The sequence below is a fragment of the Silurus aristotelis genome (genome assembly GCF_946808225.1).
Source record: "Silurus aristotelis genome assembly, chromosome: 11".
Lineage (NCBI taxonomy): Eukaryota > Metazoa > Chordata > Actinopteri > Siluriformes > Siluridae > Silurus > Silurus aristotelis.
This window is the reverse complement of record NC_139584.1, coordinates 25,122,388-25,144,831: the sequence shown is the minus strand read 5'-3', so window position 1 is coordinate 25,144,831 and position 22,444 is coordinate 25,122,388. Positions and strand designations below refer to the sequence as shown.

At 40.6% G+C, this 22,444-nt stretch overlaps 1 protein-coding gene across 12 annotated transcripts in view; it reads left to right on the top strand.

The window, feature by feature from the left end:
• iqsec2b (IQ motif and Sec7 domain ArfGEF 2b) overlaps positions 1–22,444 on the top strand; it is a 60,430-nt gene extending 37,986 nt beyond the window's left edge. For 4 of the 12 annotated variants that reach the window (XM_083554714.1, XM_083554713.1, XM_083554709.1 and 1 more), the window contains 13 exons: positions 10,049–10,331; positions 10,552–10,869; positions 12,202–13,226; positions 13,507–13,668; positions 13,848–13,970; positions 14,080–14,246; positions 14,441–14,580; positions 15,220–15,345; positions 15,448–15,547; positions 15,638–15,799; positions 16,559–16,756; positions 17,495–17,565; positions 18,432–22,444. In XM_083554714.1, coding sequence (XP_083410840.1) covers positions 10,049–10,331; positions 10,552–10,869; positions 12,202–13,226; positions 13,507–13,668; positions 13,848–13,970; positions 14,080–14,246; positions 14,441–14,580; positions 15,220–15,345; positions 15,448–15,547; positions 15,638–15,799; positions 16,559–16,756; positions 17,495–17,565; positions 18,432–19,760 — 4,204 coding nt within the window. In that variant the 3' untranslated portion in view covers positions 19,761–22,444. Of the gene's footprint in view, positions 1–8,877; positions 9,678–10,048; positions 10,332–10,551; positions 10,870–12,201; positions 13,227–13,506; positions 13,669–13,847; positions 13,971–14,079; positions 14,247–14,440; positions 14,581–15,219; positions 15,346–15,447; positions 15,548–15,637; positions 15,800–16,558; positions 16,757–17,494; positions 17,566–18,417 lie in introns of those variants that run through there. The other 8 variants (XM_083554717.1, XM_083554720.1, XM_083554718.1 and 5 more) reach the window with 7 other exon arrangements.

Below are 22,444 nucleotides of genomic sequence, written 5' to 3'. Positions count from 1 at the left end.
TGTCACTCAAGGAAAACACTGAAGTTTTTTATGTATCCCACTATAATGCAGCCACCTTCAGGTGTTGTTTTTATCAAAGTGCATCTTTTAGTAAATTAGTGTGCTCGGGTTTAGTGTCAGTAAAACAATGTCTTGGATCTAAGACGTTTTTATAGCATCATATGAAGGCTTTATTGTTTATTTGGAAAAGATTCCTTGGTTTTATTTTAATCCTACTTCCTGAACACGTGTGTGTGTGTGTGTGTGTGTGTGTGTGTGTGTGTGTGTGTGTGTGTGTGTGTGTGTGTGTGTGTGTGTGTGTGTGTGTTGCATTATGTTGACACTGAGACCAAGCCCTTGACTGAAGTTGGCTGTAGTCTGTGTTTTTACGACACAGTAAAAAAGATATTAAAGGAGTGCAATAAAGGTTAAAATGTGATAATCAGTGGGTGTAGCTTTTGTAGTTAAAGTGTGTAGGTTTGTACTTGATGGTTTTGCTGACATGTGTATTCACTGTTCTCTTAAACAGCATGTGTCAAACTTACAGAATAATCCGCTTTACCTCAAGCTTCTGCTGAGTTGCGTCCAAATTGGTTCTGTTTTACACAATAAACAGATAATTAAATGGTTCAGTATAACAAATTGACAGTAAAGAGATTAGAGCGATCACACTTACAATATATTGGCAAAAATTTTGGGAGACATTTCCAGCCATATGTGGTTCCTGCCCCAAACTGTTAGCACAAAGTTGGCATACAGTTGTAAAAAATGTCTTTAGGTGCAGTAGAATTGAATTTTCCTTTCATTTGAACTAGGAGACATAAACTTGTTCCAGCATGAAAATGTCCCTGTACGCAAAGAAAGCTCCATGAAGAAATAATTTACATGGGTTAGACAGGAAGAGCTTGAGATGTCCGCTATAGACCACTGGCCTCAACCCTGCTGAACATCCTTGGGATGAATTGGAATGCTGACTGCACCCCAGGCCTCATCACCCTACATCAGTACCTAACTTTTTTAACATTCTTGTAGCTGAATGATTACAAATCTCAACAAGCACCCTTCACAAACTAGTGGAACATCTTTCCAGAAGAGTGGAGGTTATTATAACAGCAAATGGAGACTAAATGTGGAATAGGATGTTCAAAAATCACAACCGAATCTCATGGCCAGAGTGCCAAGTTATTTCCATATAATGTATATTTGTAGCTTAAGTATTAAATGGCAAAAATCCACTTTCTATTGACCTCAATATACATTGAACTCCAGAATCATTTGGTATAAAATTATGAACATTTATACATTTTTCTTTTCATCATTTGTAGAAACCTAGATATAGTCTATTACCAAATATTGTTGCTTTTGACTGAGATGGAAATATGGCATTTGTCATATTGTAAAATCCATTAGTAAACTATTATGGAAACAAACTATAGTGCCTGAAACATTAAATATGGTGGTGAATCATTGGTGCTTGGTGGATGGTCATAAAGGAGTTCTTGTTATGGTTCATTTTCTGGCATTACGTATTTTTTAATAACAAGACCTGGTTGTAGATTAATGATCGGTCTGTGGTAATCAGTGGACACCTGAAAATTGCATTCATTGTGTATAAAAGTATATTCATAAATGTATTATTCCATTTATGCCACATTGATTTGCCAAGATGTTCATAGTTAACCTTTTTTTAATGTACATTATATAGATTTAATGTACTGGAATGTCTGAGAGACAAGTTACTTCCTGCTCTTACTCACATTATCACCTCAGAAATCTGCCATGCCTTCACCAGCCTCTCCTTTTTTTATTTATCTCCCTCTCAAAATGCAGCATATGTTTGCCAGAAAGCACAAACTTTTCTGTCCTGAAGACTTACCTATGCTGACAAACACTCCAGGCTTCATCTTTTGTTTACTGTCTTAAGACCAATCAGTTTTGAGCAATCAACAACAACAAATTTTCTGTAGTGGCACATTGACATTTTACTTTAAACATTATATTCGAAGCACCAACATCTTATCTGTTTTGTAGGACTTTATTGGCACTCAGAAAAAAAAATGTTGTTTTACTTTATTCTCAAGGGTAATTCTGTTTGTTTACGTCTAGATTTAACGAGTGATGCCGCTGTCAAATTGTATTCATATATAAAGTTAGCTTTTGCGCCACCTTTTCATCTACAGCATATGAGCTGTCAAGTATAAAGCAACTTGATATCCTCCCTAATTTGTTTGCGGTTCTCTTCAATTCCCATATTGGCTTTCCGCTCTCACATCTAACTGATCTGTATCCTTTGTTTGAGGGCCCAGTGTTTGGACGTACACAGCCTGTTCCCATTCCTACAGCTCGTCTCTGTGTGAAGCATTCGTTAAAAAATGGGCTAATTTTAGCCATCCTGCTTGCTCTTGCATAACTTGGCAGAAGAAGCAAAGAAAAAACTGCGATGACACATCATCCGAATGCTTGGCGTGTCTGTCTGTGAACTTGAGCTGTTGCTCAGACAGTGTGTTTTTGTGATATTCACCTCACAGCTCGTCTGCATCATCATAGCTTTTCGCACTAGGGTTAGTAGCAGTGATCCTTGATTTGATACTCAGTCTTTAGTTAGTCAGTTAAATGTATAGTTGATATTAAAGAGCACTGTTTTCACAGAACTTGTCGAGCAGGTTATAACAAATGTTCTTAACATTCCTTCTAGCAAGTATTCAAGCAATAATAAGCGCTAGAACATTCCTTCTAGCGCTTATTAATGCTTGAAGGAGAAAAGTGAAAGTAAAAGATTTGCAAACCTCATGTTTATATTCATTAGGTTTAATTTCAGCCGCATATATTTCTTCGTCAAACTTTTACCGCAGAGTTGGAGGCGTACAGTTGTATAAAATGTCTTTGGATGCTGTAGCATTATATTTTCCCTTCACTTGAACTGGCAGACCCAAATCTGTTCCAGCATGACAATGTCCCTGTGCACGAAGCCAGTTCCATCAAGATATGCTTTACATGCTTTGAAGTGGAAGATCTTGATTGGCCTCTATAGATATCTGAACTCAACCTGTTAAACACCTTTGGGATGAATTGGAGCGCTGATTGCACCCAAGGATCCTCACCCTACATCATACTTTACTAACACTCTTGTGGCTGTATGAGCACAAATCTCTACAATCACACCAAAAGTACAAAGGCCAGGCATATAAAAGAGTTATGCATGGATGAGTGGTCCAAGGTCCTGCAACAAGTATTCTTTAACCTTGTTTACTTTTTTCTAGTCTGCCTAAATCATGTAGCTGTTCAGAAAAAAGTCATAATCCACCAAGCCAAAGAAATTTCATTATGTACAGAATAACTTTTTTATGATGATTGTCAACAGTACATCGGAAACATTTTATGTATAATAATCAGTACCCACTGTAAGAAACCAGGCTGGCTTTCTGCCTCTCCGGCATGCATGAACATGTTTACAAACAGGAAACAGGTCAAATGAACGCTACGAAAATAGACTCGTGCCGTTCTTCGGTTCATGCTTGTGATTATGATTTGCTTATCTCTTATCAGCTTACAAATGATAAGCTCGTCTGTGTAATATAGTGATATGATAATATGATATGATGTAGTGTTGAAATATTTTTTCCTAATATTTAAATAAAAAAATAGGGCTTAAATACCCGCCTATCTCCATTTAAGGAGGTGGTAGTTCAGCGGTTAAGATGGTAGATTTCTGATCAGAGGGTCATGAGTTCAGATTGCAGCACCACCAAGCTGCCTCTGCTAGGCCCTTAACCCACAGCTGCTCATTTGTATAAATAAGATAATTGTAAGTCGTTCTGGATAAGAGTGTCTGCCAAATGGTGTAAATGTCACTAAAATCTATGGTTAGAATGGGTCCTATGTAGTAATAATAATGTAGTACATGAGGACAAAATGGTAGATTTTAACCACCTTTTAAAATTTTGTCACATATTTTATGATTTTCCTTACATTTAACTACATTTAATGAAGAAAAAAAAGATTTTTGATCTCCTATGGGACAAAACCAGCATCATTTTTCCTGTTATCTATTATGCAGTGTGGCCTGAGGGGTTCATGGAGTTTCACGAGGTCCAGGCTGAAGGATGTAGCACACTTAAGGAAGCACTACAGCCTTTCAAAAGATAAATAGTTTGAATCAGTTCAGAGGATTGGTTTGGTCTGATTTGTCTTCAGAATAAAAGCAAGAGCACTAACAGAACACCTGATACACCTGCTGACACTAAACACATACTGGCTTTGGGACAAAGTGGAAAAAAAAAACGGATGTTTCATCAGATGTACGTCAGACATTATATAACTGGAAACACTTGTATAGAAACACATACATCAATACAGACATATCAGTACACACCCATATATACACATTACATTTATCTTTATTGAACAAATGCTCATCAGAAATATCGACAGAACAGAGAAGAAAAAAAGGGAAAACTATGTACATATGGGGAGTGATCTTTCTTTAAATAATTCAATTTGAGTAAAAAAATAATAAGGGATTATGTAAATAACTGCAGAACTGCTACAATGCAGCTTCTTGTGTTTTGAATGCTGGTTCACCTGCAGGGTTTTGTTTATTCTTTGTTTATTGATAAACCAGTTATATTCTATACCAAAAAGCTGCGATACCAGAAGTCATACGGTACAGTATGGTAAATCATACATTGTATGGTACTCATTGTAACTTGACTCCTGCTGTAATAGAACACTGCTGTAACAGAACACGGTAAATCATTTTTCACAACTCGCAAACTCATGTAGAAACGCTCTCTGTAAAAAAACAAAAACAAAAAAAAAGCCTTGGTAACCATAGCAACTCCATCTTTTCTCTTTCCCAAAGGAGAAAAGTCTCTCCTCCCACACTGGTCTCACAGCAACTGTCTCTAAGCAACTCGGATTCCTCCTCTCCCCTCTGTGTGTGTGTGTGGGTGGGTGCGTGTGGGTGGTCTGGGAGTGTGGCAGGAACAGAGGAATAAAACAGGTAGCGAAAAAGAGAAGGTGTGACGAGAACACACACCCACACAAGCATCTTCACTTTATGATGAATGTCTTTTGATTTGTTTATTAACATAGCTAAATAACACTACACCTACACTCACATCTCTCCTTAAACCCTGAACTCCTTTCTGGTTTTTTTTTCTTTCCTTTTTTGTACTTTCATTAACCACCCAGACAAGGTCGAACTTGTCACACATTGTGTTCCTAGCATTACAGGGACATCTTGTCTCCTGAAAGCGACAAACTTCCTTAAACATTTAAACTTTCAATAGAAGTTGGTATTTTCTAATCATGAGAGATGAGAGCTGAGTCAGAGTGAAGGAATGTGATGCAGCTCTGTGATGCAGCTGCACTCAGGAACATCAGAGGCTTGGACAGAGGTTAGGGACTTATTATCATACTTTCTTAAACTGAGGATTGAACTGTTTAAATGTAAAAATGATGAGGAGGTGAGACTGAAAAACTCAATCACTGCTGCACTGCGCAGAAACAGAGTAAGGAAGTTCAACACCACCCTGTATCTCTATTATCTGGTAGTTTAACCAAAAGAGTGACAAATAATAGAAAATCAATCAAATATCGAGGGGAGAGTTTGAATTTTATTACAAAATAAATCTTGAATGTCACTAATGATTACATGTTAATTACACTGGTCTACAGATTTTGGGAACTTGTCGACCTTACATCATTTTGATTAGATGAATTAACAAACAGATGATAGCTCGTTGGCTAAAGTTTTCTAGATAAAAATGTAAAATTATCTATACACAAGCAATATACACAATATTTGCCTAAAAGGGAGGGTGGTGTCTAATAACCATGATGCCTCGTAATTTCTCTACACTTTACAGTAGAACAATGAAAATGTACCATATAAAAGTGTATACATTTATCTTCACTTTATTAAAGTAATTTATTGGTATTTTATTGCAGAGTAAATTTGGCTTTAGACAGATCTTAGCATCATACATTTACATGCATACATACGGTTACATTTGGTGGCTTGTGAAAGACATTACCAGGGAACAGTCACATGATATTTTCCCTCAGAAACCAAAATGGCTCGAAAACTTTGTAAACAATGCAGATACATTTGCATCTCAAAAGTGCAGTATGACGGCAGTAGTAAAAAAAAAATTATTATGCACCACCTACATTTTGGATGCATAATAGGGGATTTGGACTAAAGTTGGGCCCTTCATTATTGTTGCATTACATGTGAAACTTATATGCGTCATTGGCTAAGTCCTTACATTCGCATTTAGACTATTTCGCTTTGAACCGTGTGGCAGTGAGTGATGAGCAAGGGGAGAGATTCTACCAGAATATCACAGGCATGAAGAAAAGATACCAAGGAAATTGAGTCCGTCCATGCTTGCCGATTACTGCTGGAATCTCTCCAGGGATGGTTTAAAACTGTATCATTTTAAGTTTGTATCTTAACAGTCTGGGAAAATACACAGTAATGGGACCAACTCACCTATAATTTGGTCAGTTTTTCATGAAAAAAGCATAAAGATCTTACATTAAAAAAATGTAATAAATAAATGCAAAGTTATGTTAGTGCTATCAATAAAAAGATAAAATGTATAATAATTGGTGTGGCATCATTCTTATTGATTATAAAGCATAATCGAACACCCCACCTTCTTAATTTTGATGCAATTTTGGCCTGAATCTGTACCTTTGAAATGGAACCAATTAACACTCATGACTTAATTTTTCTTTATGGATGACCAATTCTGAAAAATGTAGCTACTTTTATTTCCGAGGCTTTCTCTTTGTAGACCAGTATTACCAGGATAATTGATGAGGCTCAGCTTGTTAAATATAGTCTCCAGAAAAGGGCAGAATAGATACATGCAATTTTACTGTCATTGCATAGTACACAGGTACAGGTACACAGCAGCAATATGCATCTACACTATATGAACAAACGTTTGTTTGCACCTGCTTTTTGAAAGTCCCATTCCACATTTAGTTCCCACTCCTTTGAGAAGATGTTCCACTAGATTTTGGAGTGTGCTTGTGGAGATTTGTGCTCATTCATCCACAAAGCCAGGTACTGATGTAAGTTGAGGAGCCCTGTGGTGCAGTCAGTGTTCCAATTAATCCCATAAAGGGTTGAAGTCAGAACTCTACTGCAGAGCGTACAAGATCTTCCACTCCTACCCACAGTGGCGGCCATGCATTTGGTACCTGGGCCTTCAGTGGGGACTTACCCGACTTAATCCACCTCTTAATACCACCACTATCATGTCACAATTAAAGAAACCATCAATACTATACAAAAACGCAATATAACAACACGTGGCATTACAGAGAGAGAGAAATTTCGCATATGGAAGGTGAATACCATTTTTACAAAAGCAAGTTCCAAACCTCTACACTACAAACGCAACTGCTACATCATCTGTAGCAGTTCAGAATCAATATTTGTCTAATAACATGGCAAAAACATTAAATATTTAAATAAAATACAATCTACTCACCAGAGATGCAGACTTATAATTTGCAGCGCTCCACAGAGGCTGTAAGCCAGTGGTACCGCTCGTACTTACTGGTCTCGAAGTGGCAAACAAACCATTTCCAGGGCTGAGATAAGATAGCTAGCTTCGGGATTAGCCGACCTCCTCACGATGTCTATCTTTCCAGTCTGAGACCAAATAAATTTCTCAACCTACGTCAGCCATTGTGGGCATAAAAAAGTCTAGCTCTGATGTATTAATGTATGCAGATCACTAAAGATGTGTTTTGCTAGTCGAACTTGGCTGTAACAGTTTCCCTCTGACCAACCAATCAGAGGACGGAAACGTATAGCTGACACTATTCTGGGCCAGCTAACTGGCCCTGTGAGGCGAATTTGAAATCTGACTGGTTAAAGAAACAGACCCATTGCTAATATAATCTAAGGTACATCGGCCAGCACTACTGAATCTGAAGGCCCTGGGCAGATTAGATTGACATGGCAGCACATAGAGGCTGAAATCTTATTGGACAAAAAATATGAACTCCACATACACGTACTGGAAGCAGTGCAGCCAAGAGAAACACTACGAAATAAAGAGAATAACCTGTTGGGAAAAAATTTATACAATTTCATGGAGCAAATGTTAGAATTTAGATTGTAAATGTAGGTCAGTGCTTCTAATTGTGTTTAGGCCAGCAGAGAAGGCCATATGTTCATGGAGCTGGCTTTGAGCACAGAAGCATTATCATGCTGGAACATTTGGTTTGGTTCTACCACATCCAAAGACATTCTATACAATTGTGTGTCTTCAACTTTGTGCTAAAAGTTTGGAACAAAGTCAGATGTCCCAATATGTTTGTATAGTATATGGAACAGCCAAAAAAATAAGTAGGTCAAACGTTCAGTGCTGAGCGAGATTTATGTATATATGTCAAAGGCGAGCCAAGCAGCCATGGCCGGAACAGCCACTCACACTTCCTGCCAGCCGGTCACTAGTCCATTAACACCTCACAAACACAGGAAGCCACATTAACTCTGGATAGATAAACACAGAAAAAAGGCAAACAGCAAATGGGCAAAAAACTAGAATGATAATAAGACAGTATAACATACTGTATATGCTTCAAACATCATTACTTTCTTACTTTCAATTATTGTATTGCTATTTTTACTATTTTTCTTCCACATAAATTCCTCAGTGTACTTTGTAAACTGTAAAAAGGTATTTTCTTTTCTCTATAATGAGACTAAATCACACTGAAGCGTGCAAAGGAAAACCTTTTAGTCAAACTTAGGCAATTATGTGTACACATTGCTCCAGTGCACTTCTTGTAATTGGAATAGCCAGAAGGCAACAGGGAGGGAGGGGGTATGGGAGAAAGGAAGTGGGGGAGGAAGGGAGGATCATGGACATGTGACCAGGTGGTGGTGACTTTCTTCATAACAGTTGAGTTGATCCGGAGCTACGAACTTGTAGAGCTAATGAATTACTGAACCTGGGATTTCATCGAGGGAAGCTGTGGGCTTGCTTACTAAATGGACGTGTGTGTGTGTGTGTGCATGTGTGTGTTTGTGTGTGTCTGTCTAATGGTGTATAGTAAGTTAACATCTCTAGTTATCATGTAGAACGTTCCATATCTATTATTCCTTCCTTTATGCTTTTCCGTAGTAACGCACAAGGTTATTGTTCTTGCATTCTTGGTCTGGTGTTTAGTTTTAGTGATTAAATGTGGAAACCTGCTATACTGTCTGTTAGAATATCTATTGGTGTATATAAAAGCATAATGGAATACTGGACATGGACAAGTGCTATTTAAAATATATCACAAGTCAAAATTATACAGTCTTCAGCAGGCTTTTGGCTCCACATTGCTTAAAATAAATGTCACTCCCTGTAGTCACATGCTGAAATGTTTCCTTTTGCAACCCTGACATTGGCAGCGGCACCAGGGGCTGTGACTGCCTATGCACACTCATTATTTTCAGATAAGTGGAATTTTTGAGTTAGATTTTGTCATATACATTGTATGTAGCTTTTGCACTGTGCAGTTGTAGATGAATTAATCATATAGCAAGCAGTGGCGATTTTGTGCTCTGTTTTTGCCACTGTCTGGATCTGTGTATGTATATACTGTGTGTATGTATGAATGAATTCATCAATGCTACCCAGCAGGATAAGAGACATGCTCCTAGGGGCTAGAGCCTACAAGTAAGTCTGTTCAGAGCTGTTTAAGGGCATAAAAATGTTATTTGATGTACACTCTAAGAGGCTGAATAAACCGTAAATAAAATTATATAATGTGAACTAGTGTAGACAAGCTGCATGATAATGAAATTAAGGGGAAAAAAAAAACATATATAAAATAAGCAGGTAAGTCTTTGGTATTTGTAGAGCTTTAACAGGCACTGTTCATCTATTCTGACAGCCCTCAAGAGTCTCGGATTATCTAGTTATAAAAATGCAAAGTTGTGGAAAATAGACATCAGCAGGCTGAATTGCTTTTTTTGGTGATTTTTATCTCATGCAGGGTTTCACTTTTGAAATGTGCTTTTGCATTCTCTGTCTTTTTCCAAATGCAGTGTTGATGACGAGACTCGGGCTTCAGAGTCCAACCCCTTCTCAGACACCAATAAAGTTCCTTACCAGCAACGCTCTGACTGCTACCGGGAAGGAAGCTGTGGCCCCTCAGGCCCCCACGGGCCGGTTGTGGGACCCCCAAGCCCAGCGTGCCTCACCTGGGCTCAGCGCACCCGTAACCAGCCAGCTAGTCTGGCCTTACGCAAACAGGAGGAGGAGGAGAACAAGAGGTGCAAAGCTCTGTCTGACAGCTATGAGCTTTCAACTGATCTCCAGGACAAGAAGGTAGAGCAGCTAGAATTGCATGCTAAGCATTTTCTAGTTTAAAACCATGATGGAAGAATTCTCCAGACTTCCTGCACTACTTTGAAGGTCAAACTCTGTCTAGAGTTAGCTAACTTAGCTAACAGATTTGTGAATGCTTGTAAACTCTTCTAAAGCACTCTAAGCTGATCTTAAGAGGTCTGATTAACTTAGAACTGACTAATCCCATTGCATTTTAAAGGTGGAGATGCTGGAGAGGAAATACGGTGGCTACTTTCTAAGCAGACGAGCAGCACGTACCATCCAGACTGCCTTCCGTCAGTACCGCATGAACAAGAACTTTGAGCGCCTGCGCAGCTCAGCTTCTGAGAGCCGCATGACGCGGCGCATCATCCTGTCCAACATGCGTATGCAGTATTCATTCGACGACCGCCAGCCTCAGGCACAGCCTCAGACCTGCCACAGTCCCGGCATTGGCCCTCCGCATTCACCTGACCTGGAGCCAGATTCACCTGCCCAAACAGAATATACCCATTTAGAGGACTCTTTCTCTAAACAGGTGGGAATACTATAACATCTTTGCTTAATCAACTCAGCTTATGTAAAAAGACTCTTATGGTACTCTTAGCACACCAATCTATTAATAGAATGATGTTAATGAGGCAAAAAAAAGGAGTGATATTTTTGAGCCCCAGAGCCAGTTCTAGACATGTAACATTTTAACTAAGGTCAACACTAAAAAAGAAAAGAAAAGAAAAAAGGTATGAAAGGTAAACCCTGAATCGCAATGGCACACTGGCTGAATCACCTAGAACTTTTAGTAATGTGTTTAGTCATTTATTTACAGTAACACACTTTTCCAACTATTTGGAATAGTGAACATTTTTTCCTACTCTGTACAGTAAAATGAGGGTAAAGTATCCATTTTTATCCAGCATCTGCCATTGCTGTTTTTATTTACAAATTTGGACTTTTTCTTTAGTATTTTTAAAGTCGTCACAGCACTCGCTTTGTTCTGAACTCAGAATAAACCGGCTGCAAATAATAATCCATCTTCAAATGGTGCTGTTGCGATTCGGCAGAATAAGGCTCTGTTTATTTTAGTAATACTTTATAATCAAAAATACATGTTGGCAGCTCATATAGCTGCAGTTTCTTTATGTGCCTGTTTAGCTTCTCGCTTAGCAATCCCCGAGGGATGATATAAATGGTGAAATTAACTGGTTCCACTTCAGGTAAGTGACAGTTATTTATAGGCAATGGATAAAGAGCTGCCTATTTTGGTTGATGAACTAGTGTATAGGTTCTTTAGAGTTATGGAGGCCCTCATCCAATCCAAGGCCCTAGGCAATTGTCTGCCTATAGCTAGTGCCAGCCGTGATGAGCTCAAAAATCTTTTTTTCAAATACTTAAAAAAATAATCTTGCAAAAAAGACCATGGGTGTTGTGGCAAGTTTGTGTCAGGAGTTTCTTCCAGCATTTATTCCTCTAAAGATTTTCTGCTTAATGTTGAACTAACGCTGAACTGTAATTTCATGTAAAATACATACCACCAAGTAGCAATCAGAACAAGTTCGAAACAGAGCAGGCTCTACCCTGATTGGTGGCTTTTCTCTCATAAATAAAAAGGAACAACTGATTTCCTAAATTGTAGTTGAGTAAAAAGTAATGGACTACTCCAGTATATTACAGATACGTGAAAAGGCTACTTAAATTACATTTACTTCGTTACACTCCACCACTTGTCTCTAATTACTCTGGTTGTAGGCTGCAATCAAATCTTAAAGAATGCATTTTCAGAGATAATGTCCATATAATGGTGCATTTGCATAAGTAAAGCTTTAAAGTTTCAAAATTGGTCCAACTGATGCATTTTTGTTTGAACTTTCAGGTAAAGTCCCTGGCGGATTCCATTGATGATGCTCTAGCATGCCGTCCAGGAAGAGAAGACTCCCAGGATGGCCTCGGGGATAGTGCTGCTGTAGATGACTTTGGTGAATGCATCTGGAGCAGCAACAGCCACCCATCTCTCCGGCGGGGACTGGGTGAGCGGGAGCGAGGCAGCACAGGAGGTGGTCTGAGCATGCACGAGGATAGCACGGCTACATCATACAGTGATGTCACACTCTACATGGATGATGGTTTGCCCTCATCACCTCTCTCTCTGGACCGGGCACCAAGCAGTACAGACACTGAATTTTGGGGGGGTATGACCGGTGGGGTTGGTGGACGAGAAGACAGTAGGGACACAGAGGGAGGTGGCAGCAGTAACAGCCGGCGCAGCACACCATGTACAGAGTGCAGAGATTACCGCCTTCGAGGGGCACATTTGCCACTCCTAACAATCGAGCCACCCAGCGACAGCTCTGTGGACATGAGTGACCGCTCAGACCGTGGTTCCCTCGGGCGTCAGCTGGTGTATGAACAGGATTCAAGTGGCGGTTCCCCTCAGGGCACGTTAAAGCACAATCCCAATGCCAAAGCACAAGGCCAAGCACGTCCAGCTAGCCGCCCAATAGCAACACAGATCCCGCACCACGTGACTCACCATCACCACCACCATCACCACCACCATCATCACCAGTATCCTGACACTCCATCATCTTCCTCATCCCCACAGCAGCCCCCCACTACACCGCTCTCGTCCTCCTCTTCCCCACAGCTGCCCTCTGGGGGCTTGGATCAGCAGTGTTGCTCAGACGGCGATAATGACTCACTAAACTCCACCACAAACTCCAACGAGACCATTAATTGCAGCTCGGGCTCATCGTCCAGGGACAGCCTGCGGGAACCACTGCCACCTCTAGGCAAGCAGACGTACCAGAGGGAGAGCCGGCACAGCTGGGACTCTCCTGCTTTCAACAATGATGTGGCACAGAGAAGGCAGTATCGCATTGGGCTGAACCTGTTTAACAAGTGAGCAAAATAGACAAAAACTATGGGGCTTTTAGGGATTTCAGCACAACCGAATTGACAGGATTACACTTTCAAGTCCACTAGAAGCATTCTAAGAGGCATAAATTCTAAAAGCATTGAAATGCAATGTCAAAGATTTATATTATTAATATTTCTGGCAAATAATTAATTAATACACACTTTAAACTAAAATGCCTCAATGGCTTTAAAAAATACTTTTTAATAGTTATTTTTTTACAAGTTGTATCCTAATATAGTGGTTTCTGGATCTTTTTTCCAGGAAACCAGAGAAGGGCATCCAATACCTGATAGAGCGTGGCTTTGTGTCAGACACACCCGTTGGCATTGCCCGCTTTATCCTAGAACGAAAGGGTCTAAGCCGACAGATGATCGGGGAGTTCCTGGGCAACCGACAGAAGCAGTTCAACAAGGATGTACTAGAGTCAGTAAATGTTCTGCAAAAAATACGCATTAACATAATTAATAGCAGATAAACCAAAGGATATAAGGATAAAGTTGATAATGTCGGGGACAAATGCATTGTTGATTTTCAAACATTTACAGTGAGACTGAAAAATAAAGGAGAAAAATAATTCATCTATGACGTTTATTTGCTTTCAGTTGTGTGGTCGATGAGATGGACTTCTCCGGAATGGACCTAGATGACGCTCTAAGGAAGTTTCAAGCCCAGATCAAGGTGCAAGGAGAGGCCCAAAAAGTGGAACGCCTCATTGAGGCTTTCAGGTATGTGTGTGTTTTTTGTGCATCTGTTTCTGCATTAATAAATATGAACTTCACTTTTAGCGCTTGATTTAAGTAAAATATTTCAAAATCATTCTCTCTTCTCTTTTAGTCAGCGGTACTGTGTGTGTAACCCTGCATTGGTGCGCCAGTTCCAGAACCCTGATACTATCTTCATTCTGGCTTTTGCCATAATCCTCCTTAATACAGACATGTACAGCCCAAGCGTCAAACCAGACAGGAAGATGAAGTTAGATGATTTTATTAAGAACCTGCGAGGTGACATTTCTGGCATTTGTGCACACACATATACTATAGACGCATAATATATATTCATCTTGTGTATTATATTTATATTCAGCTTAGTTCAGCGTATAATAATGGTAAAAAATCTAGGAAAAAACGAATAAAAAACAATATAGAATAAATGTTGACAGCGTCAGTTCTAACATTAAGTGCCGTGTGTCCTTCAGGAGTCGATAATGGACAAGATATACCACGTGACCTGCTGGTGGGGATCTACCAGCGCATTCAGAAGTGGGAACTGAGGACCAATGATGACCATGTCTCCCAAGTCCAGGCTGTGGAGAGAGTCATTGTGGGCAAGAAACCGGTGTGTAAATGTTTCATTTTCTTCTATTTGTCATGATGTAAATCGAGCACTTTGTCTTTAAAAAAAATGTGAACAATATTACTCGGTCTGCGTACTTCCACCCATGGAACATCAGCTGCCTTCGTCCATTCTTCACTATCAATTCCAAAGCTGTTCTTTACAGGCTTTAGTTACATAGTGCATTGATTATTGTAACTCTCTTTTGTTTGTGTTACCTTACAAACTACTTCAGAGACTTTAGTTGATTCAGAACTCAGCTGCCCGTATAATTACTAGAACCTCCTCCATCAAGCTTCTCTTATCTACACTGGCTTCATGTTAAATATCGAGCAGTGTACAATATTCTGCTTCTCACTTTTAAAGCTCTTCATAATCTTACACTCTCGTATCTCTCTGACTCTCTGACTCGTACTCTTAGATCTTCTTTATCGGTTTCCATTGTTGTACCTTCTGTTCGTTTAGTCACTATGGGGTCAAGGGCATTTAGCTGAGCTGCTTCTAATCTTTGGAATTATCTTCCACAATCTATACGAGAAAGTGAAAGCTTGACCACTTTTAAATCATGCCTTTTAAATCATTTGTTTAGATATGCCTTTTCTCCTCTTTTGCTAAACCTGTTACACTCTGCTTGTTCTGCAGGTCCTGTCCCTGTCCCACCGCAGGCTGGTGTGCTGCTGCCAGCTTTACGAGGTCCCTGACCCCAACCGACCACAGCGCACTGGTGTACATCAGAGAGAGGTGTTCCTCTTCAATGACCTGTTGGTGGTAAGCTTGACAACTTATAATACAATATCAGCTGACTCGTTATTTTTCCTTACCCGAAAGTTACGGCTTACTCTGCCTATTTACGTGTTTGACATCTGACAGGTAACAAAGATCTTCCAGAAGAAGAAAACATCGGTGACGTACAGTTTTCGGCAGTCATTCCCACTGGTGGAGATGCAAGTTCACATGTTCCAAAACTCCTGTAAGATCTGCACATATGTATTTGTAGTTTTTTTCTTTAAGGACTTCAAAATGATAGTGTAGGTGAAAAGGTGTTTTATTTCCTCCTTAGACTACCCTCACGGCGTCAGGCTGACGTCAGCGATCCCAGGTGGTGAACGCAAGGTGCTAATCGTGTTCAATGCGCCGAGTCAGCCGGACCGCACACGCTTCATCAGTGACCTGAGAGAGAGCATTGCCGAGGTGCAGGAGATGGAGAAGTACAGGGTTGAATGTGAGTACAGCTCCCTCTGTTGGTAACTTGGCAGAAGTTTTGTGGGTGAGCGATACACTAAGATGTTAAAACAAGACTTTTTTTAATACAGGCGTAGCTACAAAATACCATAGGAATAGTCACATAATGCAGTCACCCTGTCTATCAAATTCAGTAGTCCTATTTTAATCAGATATTATAGAAATATTGAGGTTTATATGAGTCATATAAACTCACATAGGATGGTCCACTGGTGAATCAGCAAGAGATATCAGCAGATTTACCCAAGCTTTTAAAACAACTGAACTGTTATGCAAAATAAATTGGAAAGATCAGTGACCAGTTTTTTGAGGGGGGGGGGGGGGGAAATAATCTGGATTAATTACTCATGGCCTTTTTTAAAAAAAAGTGGAATGTGGAAAAATGTGGAAAACAGAATTTGCTATGCTGAGTACTAAGTGCTAAGTGCCAACATTTTGAAAGCTCATGGAGACAAACCAAATCTGAAATTCATTTACTGGACAGTGCAATAAGCATTGACTTGGGGAAAGGGTTGAATACATACCAATAAAAATAAAAAAAAATCTCTAATTTTATTTCTGTAAAAAGTCACCATTCTACTACATTCTACAAAATCCCATTGTACTACATTTGATATTGCAGAATACTTTCTGGGGCCACTTTTATTAACACAAGATTAAATGGCAAATCAGTAATCAGTGTTGTATTCCACATCTCTACAATCACAGCATTTTATATAGGCTGTTCTTTTGTCCGCAGCGGAGCTTGAGAAGCAAAAAGGTGTGATGCGGCCCAGCCTTCTTAACAGCAGTGTGGTGGGTGGAGGTGTGGGCGGAGTCAAGAATGAAGTAGTGAATGGCAGCATTGGAAGATCGAGTTTAGACGATAATTATTCACCCAGTGAAGGCCTGAAACGCACTGCTCTCAGCTCCTCGCTTAGGGACCTGTCCGATTCAGGTGAGAAACACACAAATACATACATGGTTACAAACAAATATGTGGAACCGTAAATCATTCATATACTATATACGAGGGGCGTTCAAACCGGGACTTTTAATGTTACAGGTATAAAATCGATGCTAGCGTGCCAGTACTACACACGGTAGTGGCTAGTGTGTCCTATTACTGATAGGTGGCCCAGTCCAGAAACATGGTAATCAGGATAGCAAGCAACAGTGTTAGTGCATGCATGGAACAGCATGTGGTGATAAAGTTTTTCGTGAACAATGGCGTAAAACCCACGGAGATCCACAGAAGACTTCACGTGGAGTACAGTGATGAGATGCTACACCACAGTAAGACATTTGAATGGTCTAAACGTTTTAAAGATGGCCGTATGTCCGTCAGTGACGATCTCATGATTGTCGTGGTGGTTCCCTGATGACGAAGTGAAGCAGCCTGTTCTACGATGGTTCAGGCGCACTGATAAATCTTTTAATGGCAAATCTTTTCAGGCATTAGTTAAACACTTGGATAAGCGTAGTATATCACATCTGGTATGTCGAAAAATAAATGAAGATTCGACTCCTTGAAATTTGTTTCTTTTATTTTACAAACTCAAAAGTGACAGTTTGACTTGAACGCCCCTAGAATTTTAATAGTAAGACAACATGAACACAAGTAAACACACACACATACAAGAATACAAGTACACACTGCTTGTGAAGGCCCTTGACATGTCCTAATTGGATGCAGGGAAACGCGGTCGCAGAAACAGCGTTGGTTCCCTTGACAGTACAATGGAAGTAAGTCTGAGTGGAGCAGAGGTCTGTATCTTTAGCTTTCCCCCAAACAAATCCATCACTAAAGTGACCACCTCACTCACCTCGCATGTCTGCCCTAAGAACCCCTCCTTGGACGAGCCCCCAGCCCCCCACAAAAAAAAAAAAAAACATGCAGCCAAGCCTTGCATGTATCTTTATCCAAACAAACACCCAGAGTCATTATTTTGTATCTTTGTATTACATGCCTGTGTGCATGCTGATATGCTCCCTGCATTATAAACATGTTTTACTATACTCTGGCCTGGAAGACACTGAAGCCATTGAATCTGCGCCTGCCTGAGTCATTGTGTATTGGATCTTGTTGGTGCCATTTGAGTTTGTTTTGTGTGTGTACTTCCTGCATGGATAGGCATGTTGAGTAGTTGGTGTTTCATCTGTTTTTATTTTGTGTGATCCAGCATCTGCATCTGGTTGTCTATTAAAATGTTCATTGTTTTAAGTTTTGATACAGAAGTGAAGTTGTACCATGACTCTAATCAACTCACCCATTTCCCCTCCCCTGTCTTATGAAACTGTTCCTTCTCTCTCTCTCTCTCTCTCTCTCTCTCTCTCTCTCTCTCTCTCTCTCTCTCTCTATCTATCTATCTATCTATCTATCTATCTATCTATCTATCTATCTATCTATCTATCTATCTAAATCCTATATTTCTTCTATGCTTTCTGATACTACCGTTCACACTCATCCCGCTATTATCCCTTGTTCTTGTCTGTCTGCACTTGCACTTTTTTCTGTGTTCCCTGTTTCTTCACACCTTCCTTCTCCCCTCTGTTACTCCTCCTCTTGCTGTCCTGCCGTCTCCTCCTCCTCCTCTCCCCCCACTCTCTTTGTCTTAGGGTTCCATCATTAGCAGTCCACAGCCTCACCAGCGTTACCCAGTAGCCACTGTGCTAACGAGCTGCTATGGAACCGAAGATTACCGGCCTCACCGCCCCATCCTGAGCCCCGGAGTGGGGGTGGGGGGTGGGCCGGGGCAGCAACACACCACGGCGCCCGTGCCTCCTGGCACTGCACCTCCAGCCTCCAGCAGCAGCAGCGAGAAAGGTGCCACCAGTGGAACAACGACCAGCGCCACATCCTTCCTGGGATCACTGTTTGGGACGAAACGGGCCAAAGCACCAGGCCCCATTATCCCGCCGGGGCCACCCTACCCCGCCCCTATGGTGCCAGCACTACCACCGCCTCTTTCCCCTTTGCCCCTGTGCCCTCAAGAGTCCACCGGCATGTCCAAGATCCAGTACTGCCACACTATGGGTGCGGGCATGGCTGGGCACCCCCCGCCACCATACTGCCACCCGCACCAACGCTGCCAACACGGTGGTCCACAACGCCAGCATGCCACGCTACAGCGGGTCACGCTACCACGCCGACCAACCCACAACTGCTCCCCCTATCTGCCACCGCTCTCCCAACATGCTTTTCAGGCTCGCTTCGCGAATTCGGGCAATGGGGGCATGACGTGCGTGCCTCCTCCCCCCCTTTCTCCTCACTCCCCACTATCCCAACACCTGCCGTTTGCCTTCTGCCACGCACAGCTCACACACTCGGCCAGAGGGGGCGCCGTTGTGGGCAAAACACCACTAGCTCTGTCACACTCACAACCACACCCGCACCAGCACGCACCCTCCCACGGGCATACGCCCCTCCCTGCCCATCCGCCACGCTTCGTGTTCGCCAGCCCACCGCCGCCCTTCCCAGCGCCCACTCCGCCGCCCCTGCCAGCATCCGCTCCACCCGCTGCGCCCCAACACGTGTCGCCGGCCGCCCCGTATCCGCCCCCGTATCCTCCGCTTTCCTCTATCCCACCTCCCCCCCTCCACTCCCCTTTACCCCCCCCTTCCTCCCCCCTTACCCCTCTTACGCCTCTCTCCCCTCTCCCCCCCCCATCGCACCCCGCCCCGCCACCGCCACAGGTCACGGCACCATCGCCAGGTCAGACTGGCACGGCCGACCGGGCCAAATCCAAGCCTGCCAGCCGGATCAGCACGGTAGTATGAGCAGGGGCAAGGAAAAGGTGCGCTCCTGGGGCTCACTACGAGGTCCCCTGGTGGTGGGAGGAGGAACGGCAGAGAGATTAGAAGACATGGGAGGTGGAACTCGGACCAGGACTGAGGGCAGCAAGAGGAAACGCAACCTACTGAGACTCTGTTACTTTCATTTGCGCTTCCCACAAGTATAGAGCAAGACAGGATTTGGGAGACAACGTGCATATATGCAATGTGCACAGTTTGAAATGCATTTCATGTGTAACACAGGGTAATTTATTGATTACAGTAGAAGAAAATCCAATCTCGGAAATAATGAAAAATAAGCACAACTGACTTTAACTGAAAGTGCGTAAATGACTGACAAGCAATGAATTTCTTTGTTTTCTTATTTTCTTTCAATTATACAGTGAATTTTTAGCCAATGCACATAATGGAAATAAAATATAACCAGGTATCAACCACATGAGTATGTACGCACATAGCTGTGCTCAAGCCCTGACTATCTAATTATGCACAGGGGGTGAATAAACTGCATATAGCCATAAAAGAATGTAATCTCAGAGTCAGTACATGAAGAAACATGAAGAGCTTGTCTCAGGCTGTATATTAATATCAGAATGGAAGTAGACCCTGTAGATCAGGGAGCCCTACAATGAACGAGACTTTATCCTCTACTGGACATACAGTGTAGATCCATTCTCAATAACATAAGGGGTGAAATGTGTTTTAAGCTCTAGCTTACAACAGACATGAACTATACGCAATAATCAGTTATGCTAATTATTAATTATTCGATGTTCATCTTATATTGATTCCTGCTCTTTTGCTGTATAAATACTGCCTCAAATGAGAGGTATATTTGAAAATCACACAAGAAACCTGACTTATTCACAGTTTTCAATATTGCCAGTCAGATTTAAAGTCACTGATTTATTTATAGGTTCTGACCTTAACAAATTGTCAATTGTATGAGTTGGAGAAGGGATTATTTTGGCCCTTGTGCTAATGTTGCACCTACATTTTAGAAAGTCTTAACATCCTGCTATGAAATAAGTATTCTAAAGGGCTTGATTTTCACTGAAATGTTTGATGACTATACAGATGCTTGAAAATACAAGTATAATGATTTAACTTTTCACTGCCAAAGTTTGTGTTCTTGCTCAAAAATCTGCAGTTGCCAATAATAATAATAACTATGATAATACAGAAACTGTAGCGGGATGGTTAGATATCTAGGCAGATTTCTAGAGGTGGTACTGTCTTGTGTGCCTCAGAAGAGCTCATAACAAATAATAAACTGCCACTCGCATTTAGTAAGCATAAACGAGATGCATGAAGTTCACTATGCCGAGACCTGTAACGGACAATTGTCTGTACGATGTAATTGTATTATTAGTAATAATATTGACCTGATAAAATGGATATTCCATGGCGAGCAAATCGAGCTAAAGTCATCGTTCTGCGAAAAGATCTGAAAAGACAATTAATTTTTGCCAGAATGTTTTGTGAGCTTCTTGATTTACTGCCACAATACCATGTGTGGAAATAAACGGCTGACTGAATTAATCCAGTTTAGGAACCTTTGTAGAGTAGTCGCGGTCTTTGGAAAGAAACGTTCCAGGAGGCACTGCAGCTGCTCTCGCTGTTCCTCTTCCTTTTGGTCTTTTGCCTAACTGAAATGCCTGTATGTCATAGTACCAATCAAATGCGTTCCACCGGGTTGTATTGATGCTTTTATCATTTTGCTGATTGTTTTGCTTTCTTTATTATGGATATTATTGGTTTCATTGATTATTATGAATATTACTATTATCATTACTGGTATTTATGTTATGGAAATCATACATCTACTATAAATACCACAAAGTATTTTATATTTATTTATATATATATATATATATATATATATATATATATATATATATATATATATATATATATATATATATATATATATATATCCATAATGTACATAAATCCACTCATAGTTAACCTGAGAGTGTGCTTAGATTGGTGATTGGTGGATTTTATGGACAATAACACTTGCCTTTACAAGTGTTTACTGAATGTTGCAGACTTTGTTCTGGTATTTATTCACCCTTTTTCTCCACAAATGTCTTGTTAATTGAACATTTGTTTTATTTTAGGTTCGTGCAATACAGAATTTGTGTTTTTTTTGTTTGTTTTTGTTTAGTTTTTTTATGAAGACTTCACTTATGTTTTCTTTTTAAGTGGAAATAGAAATTATTCTGCATTAATTTTATTGCCAAATGTAATTAAGTTATTAGGTTTTAAGTTTTGATGTGTATGTACACAGCGCATATGAGGCGCTACATTGAAGCAGGTCAATAAGAAAACAGAAACATATATACAGATGAATCCAGTTCATTGGCTTTACCATTTTTCTCTCTCTGCATATCCGATCCTTTTGCATGACTGCAGTACTTACTGAATGAAGAGTGTTCTATAAACAGATTTGTATATAATATAGCAAATTATAATATGATATAATGTTGTTTATGGAACAGAAAAAACTAGTATCTAGCACAATCGGGTTTGATTGTGTGCGTGCGTGCGTGTGTGTGTGCGTGCGTGCATGTGTGTGTGTGTGTGTGTGTGTGTGTGTGTGTGTGTTTGAGTGAATGTGTCGCCTGTATGAGAGTATATCATTCAGTGTAGGTGAATATTGCATATTTATTTTGTAAGCCTAACTAACATAGGCCTATATGTCACTACCAAGCTGAATGTTCTTTTAGAATTCTATGAACTACCAAGTCATCGAATTTGTGTACAGAATGTGTGCAACAGAAATACAGAGAGATGTGAATATTTATTGCTTCTAAAACTATTATAAAGTGTCCTTGCAGTGCTTAAA